The sequence below is a fragment of the Thalassophryne amazonica genome, chromosome 2 (genome assembly GCF_902500255.1).
Source record: "Thalassophryne amazonica chromosome 2, fThaAma1.1, whole genome shotgun sequence".
NCBI classification, from domain to species: Eukaryota; Metazoa; Chordata; class Actinopteri; order Batrachoidiformes; family Batrachoididae; genus Thalassophryne; species Thalassophryne amazonica.
The window spans coordinates 9,241,287-9,261,108 of NC_047104.1; the positions used below are offsets into that span (position 1 = coordinate 9,241,287).

General features: G+C 41.3%; 1 protein-coding gene across 1 annotated transcript in view; it reads right to left on the minus strand.

Moving 5' to 3' along the window:
- Nucleotides 1-19,822, minus strand: part of LOC117522157 (probable C-mannosyltransferase DPY19L3) — a 152,370-nt gene that overhangs the window by 123,272 nt on the left and 9,276 nt on the right. The window contains exon 3 of the mRNA XM_034183556.1: nt 15,224-15,351. Coding sequence (XP_034039447.1) covers nt 15,224-15,351 — 128 coding nt within the window. The remainder of the gene's footprint in view (nt 1-15,223; nt 15,352-19,822) is intronic.

The following is a 19,822-nucleotide window of genomic DNA, read 5'->3' on the forward strand; positions in this document are numbered from 1 at the left end:
TTGGCCAGATTTCTAGAAATGAGAGCTGCTCCATCCAAAGTGGGATGGATGCCGTCTCTCCTAACAAGACCAGGTTTTCCCCAGAAGCTTTGCCAATTATCTATGAAGCCCACCTCATTTTTTGGACACCACTCAGACAGCCAGCAATTCAAGAACATGCGGCTAAACATGTCACTCCCGGTCTGATTGGGGAGGGGCCCAGAGAAAACTACAGAGTCCGACATTGTTTTTGCAAAGTTACACACCGATTCAATGTTGATTTTAGTGACCTCCGATTGGCGTAACCGGGTGTCATTACTGCCAACGTGAATTACAATCTTACCAAATTTACGCTTAGCCTTATATAATTTTATATAAGGCTAAGCGTAAATATATTATATATCATTTTTGATAGTCACGCTTCAGTTCAGTATTCACTGTGCACATGTAAAACATCTGATGAAGCATGAGAACACTGAAATATTATCACTGATATTTTTATAAATCACTTTTGATTGGTAAGCATGCCAGTCTGTCACCCAGTCATAACTTGTAACTGATATTGCAAAAGGGTCGTATGAGTTTATGGGCCCCTCGGTGCCATTTTCACCATATGATAGGCCCTTCCCAGACATCAATGGGCCTATACAAAGTGAAATAAAATAAGATAAATGATTCACGATTTGTCATGTGTTTTGTCCAATGGAAGAACCAGTTTAAGTTACAGTTAAACATGATGCAAAGTTTGTTTTGTTATTTTATATTATATTTCATATCATCTGATGTTGCACAAAGGTTGTACATAATGTAAATGTCAACTTTCTTTTTTCATTAAAAGTTTCTGAATTGGATTACATCTCATCGTTCACACTGGATGGCATTACTGCATGTACAGAGTGACGTGCTCTTTGTCTTTGTTTTTTCTTTGAACATCATGCCAGACTGCCTTCAATATTCTGTCAACTTTAAATTTAATTTTGTGCAAACGATGGCATCTCATAAAACATCACCTGTACAGATTTAAAATCATCATAGGAAGCATAGCTATTTAGCGAACATCCCGCTTTTGACGTCTTACACCAACCCATATAAAACATTAATATCTGTAATCAGCTTGTTGGTCGCTTTGCGCTGCTGGTGGCAGTAAACTCACGATACGGCAACAGCGGTTCACAAACATGGATCGGTACAGTTTTAGGTTCATATTTCAGAAAAAAAAAAATTCTAGTATTATATTTAACAGAGTGTCTCTTTATAAATCACTGGACTAAACTGATGAAATGCATTCACGTTAGCCTTTATTACAACATTCATCTTCTAAATATACTGCTTTTGGAAGAAAAAAAAAAGAGTTGCAAGAGTTTCAAGAGTTGCAATTTACTAATCACAGTTTAAATCGTGATGTGAATTAGAATTTGATAAATCCAACAATCCTAATTAGAGAGAATATTATTGCTATTCTGCAAAAAAAAAATTTTTTTTTTTTGGTTTGGTTTGATTTTGTGGTGGGGCAATCAGAGGGGATCTTGCGCAGGGAGTAATTCAGTGTACAGCCGTCACTGCCCTTGAGCAAGATTCAAAGATCAGCAAAGAAATAAAATTAGACTTGTCAATCTTAGGGTATATTGCCATTTTCAACCGCACAAATATGTTGTTAAAAAAGAATAAAACACTGTAGATTTAAAACCTGTGATGATTTTGGGAATAAAGCTTTTCTGTGTGTTGTTCCAACACCAACTAGGCCGCTATTATTGTACAAAAAAAAAAACCCCCAAAAAAAACAACTACATTTTAACGCCGACAATAAGGAGGACTATTTTACTTGCATCTATTTATGGATTAGTAGCAATACTCACGTGAGCGTGGGCTGCAGCAGGAATAAAACATTTGAACCTGGATCCGTGACAATTAAAAGGTTTTTTTTTTTTAACCAATTTTCTGCCAAATCTGACCAAATACACAAATAAACAAATAACCACCCATTTTTCTTGATTTACATGCAGTCGGTGCCTTAAAACAGTGGTAACGTGTGTTTTGAAACAGTTGGAAACACTAACACTGGTTGTAATTTTATTTGAAAGATGCCGTGAGACCTGAACAGAGGCCGTGCAGACAGCAGCACTGTTAAATAAATACTCATTTAAGTCCACGTATGTTCTGTTTCATGTGTTTCTATTATTATTATTATATTGTTGTATTTTACAGTCAGTCTGCTCTGTGTAAGTTTGATCCAATCAGATCTCAGAAGCTACGCCGAGTCGGTCCTGGTTAGTACGTGGACGGGAGACCTCTCAGGAACACCAGGGGCTGCGTTTCTTCAGTTAAGACTCGAGTTGCATCAGGAAGGGCATCCGGCATGAAACTGGTGCCAAATCCCAATGCGGATCTGTACTTGACAGGACACCAGCATTAAACCGTTTTATTTTAAGCACTGGGATAGGATGCAGCAACCCTCTGTGACCCTGAACGTGAATAAGTCAGTGTAACGAATGAATGAGCAAAACACATAGCTGCATTCCATGTCACCCAGCAGCCGGCGTGTTATCTAAAAAAAAAAAAAAAAAAATTTATATATATATATATATATATATATATACACACACGTATGTAGCGGTGATCCAAAGACACATATTGGTGGATCACGACGGGAAAATGTACATAACTGCATTTTGTGCAACATCATACAAGAGCATCAGGTGCAACACTATGACCCTGTGCTGCATTTCTCAGAGCATAATCCAGCACAGTTTTACACAGCATGTTGGTGAATATGTGGAAGAAGCATTCAATAATTGCATCATATCTGGCAGGCCACAACGTTCTGTTGTTGCACAAGACTGAAGAGACTCTAAAAAGACAGCTAAACTGCTGGTTTCCATGGTGACTGAGGGCTTCCTGTGGTTTATTCAACAGGAAAGCAATCCTCAGTAATACACGGAAAAACAATCATCTCCTTTCAATATGAAGTGTTCACAGCATGTCTGCAGGACATTCTGCAGATAAAAATGGACGAAGGCTTCACTGCACACAGACGGTTTGAGTTCTGGTCAGGCAACGCCATAAGTCTTCTACAGCGCGCAACCCAATGACACGCCACCGTACTCTGGACCAGAAAATGAAGGTTAAAGAGAATTGATGAGCGAGGGGATACACGTTATACGTCCACCCACTTTAAATAAGAGGAAAAACGTGCGTGGAATTGAAATGTTCAAAGATGGAGCGATTTCCCATCTGGGATTAATTTCCACATCTACAGCCTAGTTGGTGAATGTTTCTCATGGACATCGTTAAATAACCCTCAAGTAAATGTGTCAGCACCACCGTTCTCATCGCAGATCGAATCTTTGCAAGGAGCCTCACAAAAAAAAAAAAAAAAAAAAAAAAGAGTCCATGTTTTTTTTTTTGTTTTTTTTTAACACGTTGCCAGATCTCTTCCCAGGCTGGCACAAAATCAGCAGCAATACATGTTTTATTGAGTGAGTGTGACAGTGCCAGTAGGTTCTGAGTAACCTCACACATGTGCAACGCAATCGGTGGGAAAAACAGGTGTGGGAGCATACCGCCACGGAGCACAAGGAAGCTAGGACTAAACCAGGCAGAGGACCAGGAAATAACGGCTGCAAACGCCATCACAAACGCATCTCAACATCAAAAACCAAGACTACGCGAGGGAAAAAAACGCCACTCCACTTAAAGGAACAGCAGCTGGGTTCCCATTAGAGGTTTGTGCAAAGGTTTTGTGATATTTCCAGAACATAATAAAACCAGAATTGTGACATGACAGCATAAAAAGTAAATATATTACAAACTTAAACACACTGTGAATATCACAGGGGTGTCAAAAGGTCATAATGGAAAAAGCCGGAATGGCACAAATAAAATAGGCTTTTTATAACATTTTTATAAAATAGGCTTTTCTAGGAGTAAATCTGGGCATATCTGAAGCCAAATTTCAGAGTAAGAATTGTATTTTTTTTTTAGGACACTTTTGTGATTTTTTTTTTTAATATATATACGAGGTCTATTAGAAAAGTATCCGACCTTATTATTTTTTTCAAAAACCATATGGATTTGAATCACGTGTGATTACATCAGACATGCTTGAACCCTCGTGGGCATGCAAGAGTTTTTTCACGCCTGTCGGTTACGTCATTCGCCTGTGGGCAGTCTTTGAGTGAGGAGTCATCCACCCGCTCGTCGATTTTTTTCATTGTTTAGGAATGGCTCAGAGACTGTTGCTTTGTTTGATAAAAAATTTTTCAAAACTGTAAGGCACAACTGAGTGGACACCATTCAATAAATTCAGCTGGTTTTCGGTAAAAATTTTAACGGCTGATGAGAGATTTTGGTCTGGTAGTGTCGCTTTAAGGACGGTCCACGGCGCCTGACGGTGATCTGCGCTTCGAGGCGGCAGCGTCTCGCCGTTTCAAGTTGAAAACTTCCACATTTCAGGCTCTGTTGACGCAGTAAGTCGTCAGAGAACAGAGAACTTTCAGAAGAAGTCGGCATGAGGAGTTTATTCGGACATTCCATTGTTAACGGTCATTTTGTAATGAAAGAACGTGCGGGCAGAGTCGCATGTCGGGCTGGACCCGACCGCGGGGGGTCGCGGCAGGAAAAACACCTCCGTTGGAAATCTTAACGGGCAAGTTGGAACATGCCCAAGCTGTTAAACAATTTCTCAGTTACTCACTTGTTGAAAGCCATTAAAAGCCACCTGAATTCTACAAATGGTTTTCAACACGGAGGTGTTTTTCCTGTCGCGGCGCACACAGATTTGCCGAGTCGTCACGGAAACAACTCGGTGAATTTGCGCGTACGTCTTTCATTAAAAAAATGTCCTTAAACAGTGGAATGTCCGCATAAATTCCTCATGCCGGCCTCTTCTGAATCTTCTCTGTTCTCTCACGATGTCCTGGGTGAATTAAGCCTTAAATTAGGATGTTTTCAGCTCTAAACAGGCCGACGACAGCGCCTGGAAGCGCTGCAGGACGTCCCGCTCCGTGGGAAGTCCTTACACCGACAGAAACACCCCATAATCTCTCATCAGCCGTTAAACTTTTCACAGAAAACCAGCTTAATTTCTCGAATAGTGTCCACTCCGATATTCCTCACAGGTCCAGAAAAATTTTTGATAAAGCAACGCGCGCCGTCTCGAGCAGCGTGTGAAACAAAGGAATTCAGCCGAGAGGGCGGGACCACATCTCACTCAAGGCCTGCCCACAGGGAAATGACGTCACCCACACGCGTGAAAAAACTCACGCATGTGCACGAGGGTTCAAGCATGATTGGTGTAATCGCATGTCATTCAAATCCATATAGTTAAAAAAAAAAAATAAAAGGGTCGGTTTATTATCTAAGAGACCTCGTATATATATATATATATATAACTGGAGAACATGAAAAACTGAAGTAAACAGCCAGTGAACATAGGTAACTTGTTTTATTCTAAAATATGGCATAAAAATGTTCTCACAACGAATCTGACTATAATAATAATAAAAAATAATACAGCTAACGAATACATGCAACAAAAGGACAACAAGCTAAACCAACAGTAATACTGGAGTTTGTATTACTGAAATAGCACCAGTTCAATATATCACACAACCAGTGAAAAGAATAATGCTATAGAAAATTGCACAAACTAGAATGCCTATTGCTATAGGCAATAATGTACAAATAATGAATGTTTATGAGTTCAATGGTACGAATATTTCATGAGGTGCAAGATGGAACCACATTCGTCTTCGCTTCATTACGATCCACATTTCACCTAATTAAATATTTGTTCCATTGAACTCATTAACATTCATTATTTGTTTCATATAATAGTGAAAATAGATCCTTGTGATTTGATATTTTATTAATTTTTTCATTGGTGGTTTGTATGTCACACAATGTAAATTATTTGTACCATCTCCCATTGGGTTCCATTTACCGTCCAGCTTCAATTCGATTTCAAATCAATTCAAACGACTTTATTGATCCCTAAAAGGACAATTCATCTGCAGTTCACCAGCACAATCACACAACCACACACAGCGTGTGTCAGAAACAGCACACCAAACAAAGGTCAGTAAGGTCATGAGTAATAAAAAAAAAAAATAGACAATAACAAGAACAATAAGAACAATTGTAACATAATATCTTGTATGATACTCAATAAAGGAAATGTCATTTAAAATGACTGCTGTCTGCATTCAGCAGCTTGATAGCAGAAGGAATAAAATATTTGGAGAACCTGTGCATTCTTCCCAACGGTACATAATAATGGCGGCCTGAAGGCATCACCGTGACCTGACCGGACGGCACATGATCAGGCTGGCTGAGAATACACTTAGCTTTCTGTTTGACCTGATTCTCCCAAAACAAACGCAAGTGTCTTTGCTTGACCCGAATTATTTTAGAGCAAACACTGGCCATGCCATTCAGGCTGTTTGTGTCCTTGATAGACAATCTGTTGAACCGATAAATGCAAGAGAATGTTAACAGACTTTCAATAAATGAGCAATAAAAGTTACTTAAAATCCTCACACTAACACTGAAAGAGTTCATCTTCCTCATCAGATGGATTCTCTGTTGTCCAGGTTTGACAATAGAGTTAGTGTTGATGTCAAACTTGAGTTGAGAGTCAAACACTGTTTTAAGGTATTTGCAGTAGTGTTCAGAATAATAGTAGTGCTATGTGACTAAAAAGATTAATCCAGGTTTTGAGTATATTTCTTATTGTTACATGGGAAACAAGGTACCAGTAGATTCAGTAGATTCTCACAAATCCAACAAGACCAAGCATTCATGATATGCACACTCTTAAGGCTATGAAATTGGTCTATTAGTAAAAAAAAATGCAGAAAAGGGGGTGTTCACAATAATAGTAGTGTGGCATTCAGTCAGTGAGTTCGTGGAACAAACAGGTGTGAATCAGGTGTCCCCTATTTAAGGATGAAGCCAGCACCTGTTGAACATGCTTTTCTCTTTGAAAGCCTGAGGAAAATGGGACGTTCAAAACACTGTTCAGAAGAACAGCGTAGTTTGATTAAAAAGTTGATTGGAGAGGGGAAAACTTACATGCAGGTGCAAAAAATTATAGGCTGTTCATCTACAGTGATCTCCAATGCTTTAAAATGGACAAAAAAAAAACAGAGGCACGTGAAAGAAAACGGAAAACAACCATCAAAATGGATAGAAGAATAAGCAGAATGGCAAAGGCTCACTCATTGATCAGCTCCAGGATGATCAAAGACAGTCTGGAGTTACCTGTAAGTGCTGAAACAGTTAGAAGACGCCTGTGTGAAGCTCATTTATTTGCAAGAATCCCCCGCAAAGTCCCTATGTTAAATAAAAGACATGTGCAGAAGAGGTTACAATTTGCCAAAGAACACATCAACTGGCCTAAAGAGAAATGGAGGAATATTTTGTGGACTGATGAGAGTAAAATTGTTCTTTTTGGGTCCAAGGACCGCAGACAGTTTGTGAGACGACCCCCAAACTCTGAATTCAAGCCACAGTTCACAGTGAAGCATGGTGGTGCAAGCATCATGATATGGGCATGTTTCTCCTACTATGGTGATAGATAGATTAGATAGATTAGATAGATAGATTAGATAGATTAGATAGATAGATAGATAGGAACTTTATTAATCCCGAAGGAAATTGCATTTGGCCTGCTGCTCATAAAACATCAATCATACAACAAATAACTAAAATAGATGACAAAAATACAATAACATTACATTAAAAACAGTCAGTCAGTTGTAAAACTGACAGACTATAAAGTTATACAAACATAAAAAGACAGAAGACTCTCTTGCTAGATCAGAGTGTTGTGCAATCTAATGGCACGAGGAACAAAGGACTTCCTCAGTCTGTCTGTGGTGCAGCGCTGGGACAGCAGTCTGCTGCTGAACACACTCCTCCTCTCTCTGAAGGCCTCGTATAGAGGGTGTGAGGCATTGTTCATAATTGCCTTGAACCGGGACAGAGTCCTCTGCTCAACCACATCTTCCACTGGAGCCAGCTTCAGTCCCACCACTGACCCAGCCTTTTTAATGATCTTATTCAGGCGGGAGATGTTCTTCTTACTGGTGCTGCACCAACAGACCACAGCATAGAGGAGAGCACTCGCCACCACTGACTGATAAAACATGTACAGAAGTTTAGAGCAGATGTTAAATGAGCCCAGCTTTGGGAGAAAGTACAGCCTAGACTGACTCTTCTTATAAAGAAGGTCTGTGTTGGCTGTCCAGTCCAGCTTCTTGTCCAACACTACTCCCAGGTCCTTATAAGATGGTACCATCTCCACATCACTTGCCCCTATGCGTACAGGCTGAGGGATTGGAGACTTCTTTCTGAAGTCCAGAACCATTTCCTTAATTTTCTGAACATTCAGCTGGAGCTGATTCTTTTGGCACCAAACCACAAAATCCTCCACCAACTGCCTATACTGTCTCTCCTCTCCCTCTCTGATGCAGGCCACAATAGCTGTATCATCTGAAAACTTCTGTATATGGCAAGTTGCAGTGTTATGGAAGTCAGATGTATACAGTGTGAATAGAGCAGGAGACAGTACCGTCCCCTGGGGGGCTCCCACACTGCAGCTCAGGGTACTGGAGATGTTTTGTCCCATGCGGACATACTGCGGCCTGTTATTTAAATAGTCCATAATCCAGGACACAAGGAGTGGCTCCACAGCCATTCCAATAAGCTTCTCCTGCAGCAGGTGAGGCTGAATAGTATTAAAAGCGCAGGAGAAATCAAAAAATAGCACCCTCACAGTGCAGCCTCCTTCGTCCAGGTATGAGAGGATCTTGGATATGCTGTACCTGTGGCTTCAGCAAGTGCAGCACTAACCTCTCCAAGGTCTTCATTATATGAGAGGTCAGTGCTACAGGGCGATAATCATTATTGTCCCTGCGATGCCTGACCTTAGGTAGTGGGACAATACAAGATGTTTTCCAGAGGGAGGGGACATGTCCCAGCTGCAGGCTCAGGTTAAAGAGATACTGGAGAGGATTCCCAAGCTCGTTTGCACAAGCTCTCAGCAGCCTGGGACACACATTATCTGGACCGGCTGCTTTCCTGATGTTTAACCTCTGCAGCTCCCTCCTCACCTGATGTTCTGTGATATAAAGGAGAGCTGAACGGGAGGGGGCGTGTGAAGTAGGTGGAGGGCAGTTATCCCCCATGAGGGAAGGAGTAGTGGGGGATGTCTGTCCCTTACCATAACTCAATGGAGGGACTCCAGCAGCCTCTGGACCCCCCATAGGAAGGGATGTGAGAACTGGTCGTGGGGAGGACACAGTGATGGGCTGGCCAGTACCAACATTGGAATATTGTTGATTATTATGATATATTGTGATATATCACAATAATCAACATTGTGATATATAGGCCCAACATTGTTGGGCCTATATATCACATACCAGGTATCATGGATCAGTCTGGATATGTCAAAATACTTGAAGAGGTCATGTTGCCTTATGCTGAAGAGGACATGCCCTTGAAATGGGTGTTTCAACAAGACAATGACCCCAAGAACACTAGTAAACCAGCAAAATCTTGGTTCCAAACCAGCAAAATTAATGCCTCGCAGATGTGAAGAAATCATGAAAAACTGTGGTTATACAACTAAATACTAGTTTAGTGATTCACAGGATTGCTAAAAAAAGCAGTTTGAACATAATAGTTTTGAGTTTGTAGCATCAACAGCAGATGCTACTATTATTGTGAACACCCCGTTTTCTACTTTTTTTTTTTTTTTACTAATAGCCCAATTCCGTAGCCTTACGAGTGTGCATATCATGAATGCTTGGTCTTGTTGGATTTGTGAGAATCTACTGAATCTACTGGTACCTTGTTTCCCATGTAACAATAAGAAATACGAGGGCTGTCAATAAAGTAACGGTCCTTTTTATTTTTTTCAAAAACTATATGGATTTCATTCATATGTTTTTACTTCAGACATGCTTGAACCCTCGTGCGCATGCGTGAGTTTTTCCACGCCTGTCGGTGACGTCATTCGCCTGTGAGCACTCCTTGTGGGAGGAGTCGTCCAGCCCCTCGTCGGAATTCCTTTGTCTGAGAAGTTGCTGAGAGACTGGCGCGTTGTTTGATCAAAATTTTTTCTAAACCTGTGAGACACATCGAAGTGGACACGGTTCGAAAAATTAAGCTGGTTTTCAGTGAAAATTTTAACGGCTGATGAGAGATTTTGAGGTGATACTGTCGCTTTAAGGACTTTTCACGGTGCGAGACGTCGTGCTGCGCTCTCAGGCGGCGTCATCAGCCTGTTCAAGCTGAAAACCTCCACATTTCAGGCTCTATTGATCCAGGACGTCGTGAGAGAACAGAGAAGTTTCAGAAGAAGTCGGTTTCAGCATTTTATCCGGATATTCCACTGTTAAAGGAGATTTTTTTAATGAAAGACGTGCGGACGGATCCGCGCGTCGGGACGCAGCCGACACGGTGCGGCGGCACAGGAAAAACACCTCCGTGTTGATAACCATTTGTAAAATCCAGGCGGCTTTTGATGGCTTTCAGTGGAGTGAGTATATGAGAAATTGTTTAACAGGCAGGACATGTTCCAACTTGTCCTTAAGGCTTTCAACAGAGGTGTTTTTCCTGTGCCGCCGCACCGCGTCGGCTGCGTCCCGACGCGCGGACCCGTCCGCACGTCTTTCATTAAAAAAATCTCCTTTAACAGTGGAATATCCGGATAAAATGCTGAAACCGACTTCTTCTGAAACTTCTCTGTTCTCTCACGACGTCCTGGATCAATAGAGCCTGAAATGTGGAGGTTTTCAGCTTGAACAGGCTGATGACGCCGCCTGAGAGCGCTGCACGACGTCTCGCACCGTGAAAAGTCCTTAAAGCGACAGTATCACCTCAAAATCTCTCATCAGCCGTTAAAATTTTCACTGAAAACCAGCTTAATTTTTCGAACCATGTCCACTTCGATGTGTCTCACAGGTTTAGAAAAAATTTTGATCAAACAACGCGCCAGTCTCTCAGCAACTTCTCAGACAAAGGAATTCCGACGAGGGGCTGGATGACTCCTCCCACAAGGAGTGCTCACAGGCGAATGACGTCACCGACAGGCGTGGAAAAACTCACGCATGCGCACGAGGGTTCAAGCATGTCTGACATAAAAACATATGAATGAAATCCATATAGTTTTTGAAAAAAATAAAAAGGACCGTTACTTTATTGACAGCCCTCGTATACTCAAAACCTGGATTCATCTTTTTAGTCACATAGCACTACTATTATTCTGAACACTACTGTATAAGACTCAACCCTCTGGATGTCTACACAGTATATGACACTAGCTTTGTGTCCCGTGTTGGTCTGCCTGAAATCAATTAACAGTTTTTGAGTTTTGGACACATTCAGGTCAAGGAAATTATCATCACACCAATTAACAAACTCAGATAGTGCAGGACCATGATCAGACTGAGCAATGTAGCAGAGACAGGAGGACAGTGTCACCAGAAAATTTAACAAGAAATCTGTTCTCCTGAGAAGTCCTGCAGCTATCAGTGTACATGACAAACAACAAAGGACACAGAACACATCCCTGAGGTGAACCTGTGTTTGACACAATTTTAGAGGACATATTTCCATATTTTAGTGTGTATACATTTTGTGCTATTGCACAGTGCGACCACAGCGCTCCAACACTAGCAGCAATGGCGGTTATCTTAAAAATAAACATGGTGGAGTTTGGTGATGTACCACAAAGACAAGACATTTAATGTTCAAACTGATAAACTTGGTTTTTTGTGCAAATATTTGCTCATTTTGAAATGGATGCCTGCAACACGTTTCAAAAAAGCTGGGACAGTGGTATGTTTACCACTGTGTTACATCACCTTTCCTTCTAACAACACTCAATAAGCGTTTGGAAACTGAGGACACTAATTGTTGAAGCTTTGTAGGTGGAATTCTTTCCCATTCTTGCTTGATGTACGACTTCAGTTGTTCAACAGTCCGGGGTCTCCGTTGTCATATTTTGAGCTTCATAATATGCCACACATTTTCAATGGGCGACAGGTCTGGACTGCAGGCAGGCCAGTCTAGTACCCGCACTCTTTTACTACGAAGCCACACTGTTGTAACACGTGCAGAATGTGGCTTGGCATCGTCTTGCTAAAATAAGCAAGGACGTGTGTTGCTCCAAAACCTGGATGTACCTTTCAACATTGATGGTGCCATCACAGATGTGTAAGTTGCCCATGCCATGGGCACTAACACACCCCCATACCATCACAGATGCTGGCTTTTGAATTTTGCGCTGGTAACAATCTGGATGGTCTTTTTCCTCTTTTGTCCGGAGGACACGACGTCCATGATTTCCAAAAACAATTTGAAATGTGGACTCATCAGACCACAGCACACTTTTCCACTTTGCGTCTGTCCGTTTCAAATGAGCTCGGGCCCAGAAAAGGCGTCAGCGTTTCTGGATGTTGTGAGTAACAGGAGATTTACAGATTCCGACAAAACTCAGTGAAAAAGGGCCAACTTCGACTGGAGTTTGTAGCTTTATCGCAATGATATCAAAAATATTGCTTATATATTGCTGTTCTGTTGCAGATTTGCTATTATTTAATCACAGATGGCTAACAGACATTAATTTAGACTGATTTTTAAAAATTTGATTATAGTTCACCTTTTCAGGGTTCCTCGTGTTGTTTTCGGCAAATGCGCATGTGTTGCTTGATCACTCAACCAAGCGATGCTACGATTCACTGTGAGAAGGACACACCCATGAAAAAGGTCCAATCAGGATTCTTTGTCTCTTGCGACATACAAGGGACTGTTTACCAAAATAAATGAAGCACATGGTTCGTCTATAAGCCATGGCGAGTGGAACTGACGTTGGACCCGAAATCAACGTCCGCCCCCAGTGGTACACCAGATTTACTGTGATCTCAAAAACATTTCCTAGCAAGACAAAAAAAAAAACAAAAAAACACAGGAAACCATGGATCCGCAGGAAATTGGCATGCCTGATCCATTCATCCAGCCATCCATTTTCTTCTGCTTTATCCGTAGTCAGGTCGCAGGGGCAGCAGCTCAAGCAAAGCCGCCCAGACCTACCGATCCACACACACCTCCCCCAGCTACTCTGGGGGAGCCCCAAGGCATTTCCAAGTCAGCCGAGAGACGTAGTCCCTCCAGCGTGTCCTGGATCTTACCCGGGGCCTCCTCCCGATGGGACGTGCCCGGAACACCTCTCCAGCGAGGCGTCCAGGGGGCATCCAGAAAAGATGCCTGAGCCACCTCAACTGGCTCCTTTCGACGTGGAGGAGCAGTGGCTCGACTCCGAGCTCCTCCCGAGTGACCGAGCTCCTCACCCTATCTCTAAGGGAGCACCCAGCCACCCTGCGGAGGAAACTCATCTCGGCCGCTTGTACTTGCGATCTCTTTCTTTCGGTCATGAGCCAAATCTCATGACCATAGGTGAGGATCGGCACGTAGATCGATCGGTAAATCGAGAGCTTTGCCCCCCTACTCAGCTCTCTCTTCACCACGATGGTCCAATACAGCGACCGCATCACTGCACGCCTGATATTAATTATTTATTGCAGCGGTAAGAGTCAGATTTGTTGCCTCTTCTTTTTGTCTCTATACCTTTCCATGGGCATATTTCACACAACAGTTTGATGAAGACCAGCCTTCATGGCTGCTGTGGTCACTAATGAAATGCATTTCTTTACGTTCACCACTAGATGGTGTATTGCACATATTACAGAGACCGTCCATAGGATATGTGATAAGAGATGCGTTAGAAAGTTTTCCTGTCCGGTTGCTGTAATCATGTAGACCAGTTGCACAGTTAAACATGACTTCCTAAATATTAAATGTGAACTTAAAAAAAAGGGTTTACATCATTAGCTGGGTCTCCATTACAGATTTGCGGAAAACGTTCACTGCAGACACTAAGAACCAAAAATATTGCATGTTGTGTAAACATACACATACAAAACCACATTCTGCACACATTACAAATGCATGGCTGCAGAAAGAGAGGGAACAGGTACTGGACTAACAAGCCTGCTGTCCTGAATCTAAGAGAATGTGTAGAGAATTTTGAAAAGAAAACTGCAAAAATGACAACCTTGTACCATTGCACACTAAGATATGTTTGCAGAAAGAACAGGACCAAAAAAAAAACAAAAAGGCCTAACATGCTTCACTGCTTGGTATCGTCAACGCCAAGATGCCTCAAGTGTTGTGAGAAGGAATGGCAACATTAGAAAGAGCAGTGGTTGCCCAGCTACAACACCACATGTTCCACCATGAGCTCTTTGAACCTCTCCAATCTGGTTTCAGGCCCCATTATAGCACTGAAACCGCCCTCATCAAAATCACAAATGACCTCCCGATTGCTGCAGATAACGGCCTTGTCTCCATCCTCATCCTCCTAGACCTCTCTGCTGCCTTCAATACCATTTCCCATTCCATTCTCCTCTCTCATCTCTCCGAGCTCATCGGCCTTACTGGCACTGCACTCTCCTGGTTCCAGTCCTACCTTTCTAACCAAAAAGAACATCACTTTTCAAGGTTTCAATTCTACCATAGCATCAGTTACCCATGGAGTCAGGGATCTGTCCATGGCTCCCTCCTCTTTACCATCTACTTGCTCCCCCTTGGTCAGATCAGTGGCAACCATGGACTTAGTTTTCACTGTTATGCTGATGACACCCAATTCTATATCAGCACCAAAGCCCTCCTCACAGAGCTCCTTCAGAACTCAGCTGCCAGGGGTGCTAACTCACACCAAGCCCTGGCAGCACATCACTCCAATCCTCAAGAAAACTTCACTGGCTCGCAGTCAAAGAACGCATCAGCTACAAAATCCTCCTCCTTACCTATAAATCACTTCATTCGCTGGCACCAGCAAGGACCTACTTCCCATCCATTCTGCCACTTCTCTGACAGTTCTGAAAGCACCTCAAAACACACCTTCTCTCTTGCCTAACCTCCCTAAATCCCCCTCCCCCGCCCTCTACCTCCCTTCTCCCACTCTTGTGAAGCGATCTTGGGTATCATGGAAGGGGCTATAGAATTCCAAGTCATTATTATTATAAAGTGTTACATGCTTTCGTATCCTGACCTTTGCTGGATCATGTATCAGGCCTATCGTTTAGACGAGCATTAATGTCAAACACTGTAGTTTGAGTTCTCTTCCTGCAAGTGACCCCACCTATCCATTCCCTCAACCAATCATGGCACTCACCTTGATGTTGGAAAACCACAGGTCGTTCTCATGCAGCGTCACCATGTAGATGCAGCACAGCAGGCCGAGTCCAACAGACACTGACCAGCCAATCGATGTCCAGATTATTGAGCCCCATGACCAATCAGCTGCAAGGACAACAGCATTTCACACAACTGCTCTTTTCATGTGGAATTATAAGTAAACATGACTGACAGTCATTACTCTTATCAATCAATCAATCAATTTTATTTATATAGCGCCAAATCACAACAAACAGTTGCCCCAAGGTGCTTTATATTGTAAGGCAAGGCCATACAATAATTACGTAAAAACCCCAACGGTCAAAACGACCCCCTGTGAGCAAGCACTTGGCGACAGTGGGAAGGAAAAACTCCCTTTTAACAGGAAGAAACCTCCAGCAGAACCAGGCTCAGGGAGGGGCAGTCTTCTGCTGGGACTGGTTGGGGCTGAGGGAGAGAACCAGGAAAAAGACATGCTGTGGAGGGGAGCAGAGATCAATCACTAATGATTAAATGCAGAGTGGTGCATACAGAGCAAAAAGAGAAAGATACACTCAGTGCATCATGGGAACCCCCCAGCAGTCTAAGTCTATAGCAGCATAACTAAAGGATGGTTCAGGGTCACCTGATCCAGCCCTAACTATAAGCTTTAGCAAAAAGGAAAGTTTTAAACCTAATCTTAAAAGTAGAGAGGGTGTCTGTCTCCCTGATCTGAATTGGGAGCTGGTTCCACAGGAGAGGAGCCTGAAAGCTGAAGGCTCTGCCTCCCATTCTACTCTTACAAACCCTAGGAACTACAAGTAAGCCTGCAGTCTGAGAGCGAAGCGCTCTATTGGGGTGATATGGTACTATGAGGTCCCTAAGATAAGATGGGACCTGATTATTCAAAACCTTATAAGTAAGAAGAAGAATTTTAAATTCTATTCTAGAATTAACAGGAAGCCAATGAAGAGAGGCCAATATGGGTGAGATATGCTCTCTCCTTCTAGTCCCTGTCAGTACTCTAGCTGCAGCATTTTGAATTAACTGAAGCAGGAAATTAGAGGTCATCCATGTCTTTATGTCTGTAAGACAATCCTACAGTTTAGCTAACTGGTGTGTGTCCTCTGGCTTCATGGATAGATAAAGCTGGGTATCATCTGCGTAACAATGAAAATTTAAGCAATGCTGTCTAATAATACTGCCTAAGGGAAGCATGTATAAAGTGAATAAAATTGGTCCTAGCACAGAACCTTGTGGAACTCCATAATTAACCTTAATCTGTGAAGAAGATTCCCCATTTACATGAACAAATTGTAATCTATTAGATAAATATGATTCAAACCACCACAGCGCAGTGCCAAACCTATGGCATGCTCTAATCTCTGTAATAAAATTTTATGGTCAACAGTATCAAAAGCAGTAGTAAGATGTCCTAGCTTTACGGAGGGCTTTTTTATAGAGCAACAGACTCTTTTTCCAGGCTAAGTGAAGATCTTCTAAATTAGTGAGACGCCATTTCCTCTCCAACTTACGGGTTATCTGCTTTAAGCTGCGAGTTTGTGAGTTATACCACGGAGTCAAGCACTTCTGATTTAAAGCTCTCTTTTTCAGAGGAGCTATCTATGAAGCCCACCTCATTTTTTAAAATGAGGTGGGCTTATAAAATGGGATATAGCCAAGAAATCTACATTCCGTTGTACTTCACTGTACAATGACAATAAAGCCTGATTCTGTTTTTTTTTTATGTGAAAAAAATGTCGGTCCTTTGGAGGAAACTAGTAACAACGAAAGGATCAGAGGGGTGACGTATCCTCTACGCACCACGATATAAATGTACAACTCTGTGTAATGCCGTTTTTGACGATGTGTGACATCATCAAAAAGTCACTCATGCCATCAATCAGAAATATTTCGGACCGTGTTTTAATTGACCTTTGACCAAACTATCCCAAAGTCTAATTACTTCTTGATATCTATCCAAGTAATAGTCTTACCAAGTTTGAAGGGAATCAGTCTACAATGCAACAAAAATCAGGTGTTTTTTTTTTCTCCCCCTAAGCCTCTAGAGCTAATAAACATGCACTGGAATATTAACACTGAAAATATTAGGATGCACTTCATGTTTATTTATTATTTGCTCACTACCGAAGACAATTATTAAAAAAAAAAAAAAGCCTTAACTTTAATCATTTCTATACATATATTTTAGGTAAAGTATTTTCAGGAGTACTGGTGGCAGTTTTTTTTTTTTTTTACTAGTCTGGGAGGTGCGACATATCAAAAAATCATGCGTTTCTAATTTATAAAAATAATTACAGTAACTATTTATAAAAGCCTTTCACAGGAATCAAAGCAGTAAACAAACTACATTCCTATAACAAAAGAATAAATGGCAATAACAAGAAGTACATGACAACAACGCACAAAAACCACAAATTAATGATCTAATAATACAGAAAAAGAGGTGCGACTCATACATGGGGTTTTCCTCTTCAAGAGGCATTTGTGACTTATACTCCGGAAAACACAGTATACACATTTAAATGAATGTAAAGTCTTAATTTTGACTGGAGTGATTAAAAAAAAACACTAGTTTTGGGGAATTGTGTGTGTCACGAACTTTTGTTTGATATATACTGTATGCTAAAATCCAAAGTTTACAGACTAAGCTAGAAGCAAATTAGTACGGCACAAAATTTTGTGTTTTAAGAAAAGTGTCAATTTATGAATTAGGGGTACCCTCATTTACAGAGTGCTTTGACTTATTTAACTAATCAAATCATAGGTTACATCCTAATATTTTCAATGCAAACATTCAAATTTGCGTTTATTTGATCCAGAGGCTTGAAAAAAAAAAAATAAAAAAAAAATAAAAAACCTGATTTTGGTCCACTTCTGGCCCATGACCTACATTTGTTTTTCATCATTAAACACTCCATTTTACTATTATCAGAATCATTGTACCACTGTCTGCCTTGGTGGTTGCCATCCTTGGCCCATGGTATAGCTGTGGTGCCGTTGACGTGGTGTGACACAGAAAACGTCTGTATACTAGCAAGTTTTGTCCAACAGATTGGATAGTTGGCTGATGGTAACATGTAGCATTTACAGACTTGTGGACATCTTATCTTAAATCTTTTGCCCATCCACCTCTAAAAACACAAGAAGGTACTGGTTCAACAGGTCGGCCTTTAAATACAGCCACAGATACGCCCACTCTTTGACTCTTATTTGGGTTTTTCCCATTTTACATGCTGATTTGACACAAGTTGTCCTTCCTGATGCGACTCCAGATGTACGTTTAGAATGGACATGGTGGGAGTTGAACCTGGGTCCTTCTTGCTAGGAGGCAAGGCTGTGAACAAGTGTGCCACCATGCTGCCCACCTAACTAACTAATCAAAAAGCTTACAATAGTAACATTATCAAGTTCCAGAATGGTTTGGACTCTTCAATACTGTTCAAAGAGGCATTCGCACCGTGTGACCCACTGAAAATCTGACATCCAACAAAATCAGTTCATGATTACTTTGAAATAGCGTCATATGTGAATACAACCCCTGGCAATAATTATGGAATCACCGGCCTCGGAGGATGTTCATTCAGCTGTTTAATTTTGTAGAAAAAAAGCAGATCACAGACATGACACAAAACTAAAGTCATTTCAAATGGCAACTTTCTGGCTTTAAGAAACACTATAAGAAATCAAGAAAAAAAATTGTGGCAGTCAGTAACGGTTACTTTTTTAGACCAAGCAGAGGGAAAAAAATATGGACTCACTCAATTCTGAGGAATAAATTATCGAATCACCCTGTAAATTTTCATCCCCAAAACTAACACCTGTATCAAATCAGAACTGCTTGTTAGTCTGCATCTAAAAAGGAGTGATCACACCTTGGAGAGCTGTTGCTCCAAGTGGACTGACATGAATCATGGTTCCAACATGAGAGATGTCAATTGAAACAAAGGAGAGGATTATCAAACTCTTAAAAGAGGGTAAATCATCACGCAATGTTGCAAAAGATGTTGGTTGTTCACAGTCAGCTGTGTCTAAACTCTGGACCAAATACAAACAACATGGGAAGGTTGTTAAAGGCAAACATACCGGTAGACCAAGGAAGACATCAAAGCGTCAAGACAGAAAACTTAAAGCAATATGTCTCAAAAATCGAAAATGCACAATAAAACAAATGAGGAACAAATGGGAGGAAACTGGAGTCAACATCTGTGACCGAACTGTAAGAAACCACCTAAAGGAAATGGGATTTACATACAGAAAAGTTAAACAAAAGCCATCATTAACACCTAAACAGAAAAAAAACAAGGTTACAATGGGCTAAGGAAAAGCAATCGTGGACTGTGGATGACTGGATGAAAGTCATATTCAGTGATGAATCTCAAATCTGCATTGGGCAAGGTGATGATGCTGGAACTTTTGTTTGGTGACGTTCCAATGACATTTATAAAGATGACTGCCTGAAGAGAACATGTAAATTTCCACAGTCAATGATGATATGGGGCTGCATGTCAGGTAAAGGCACTGGGGAGATGGCTGTCATTACATCATCAATAAATTTTTCATTCTGGTATTGTGGTGCTTTTGTTTTTTGCTTTTC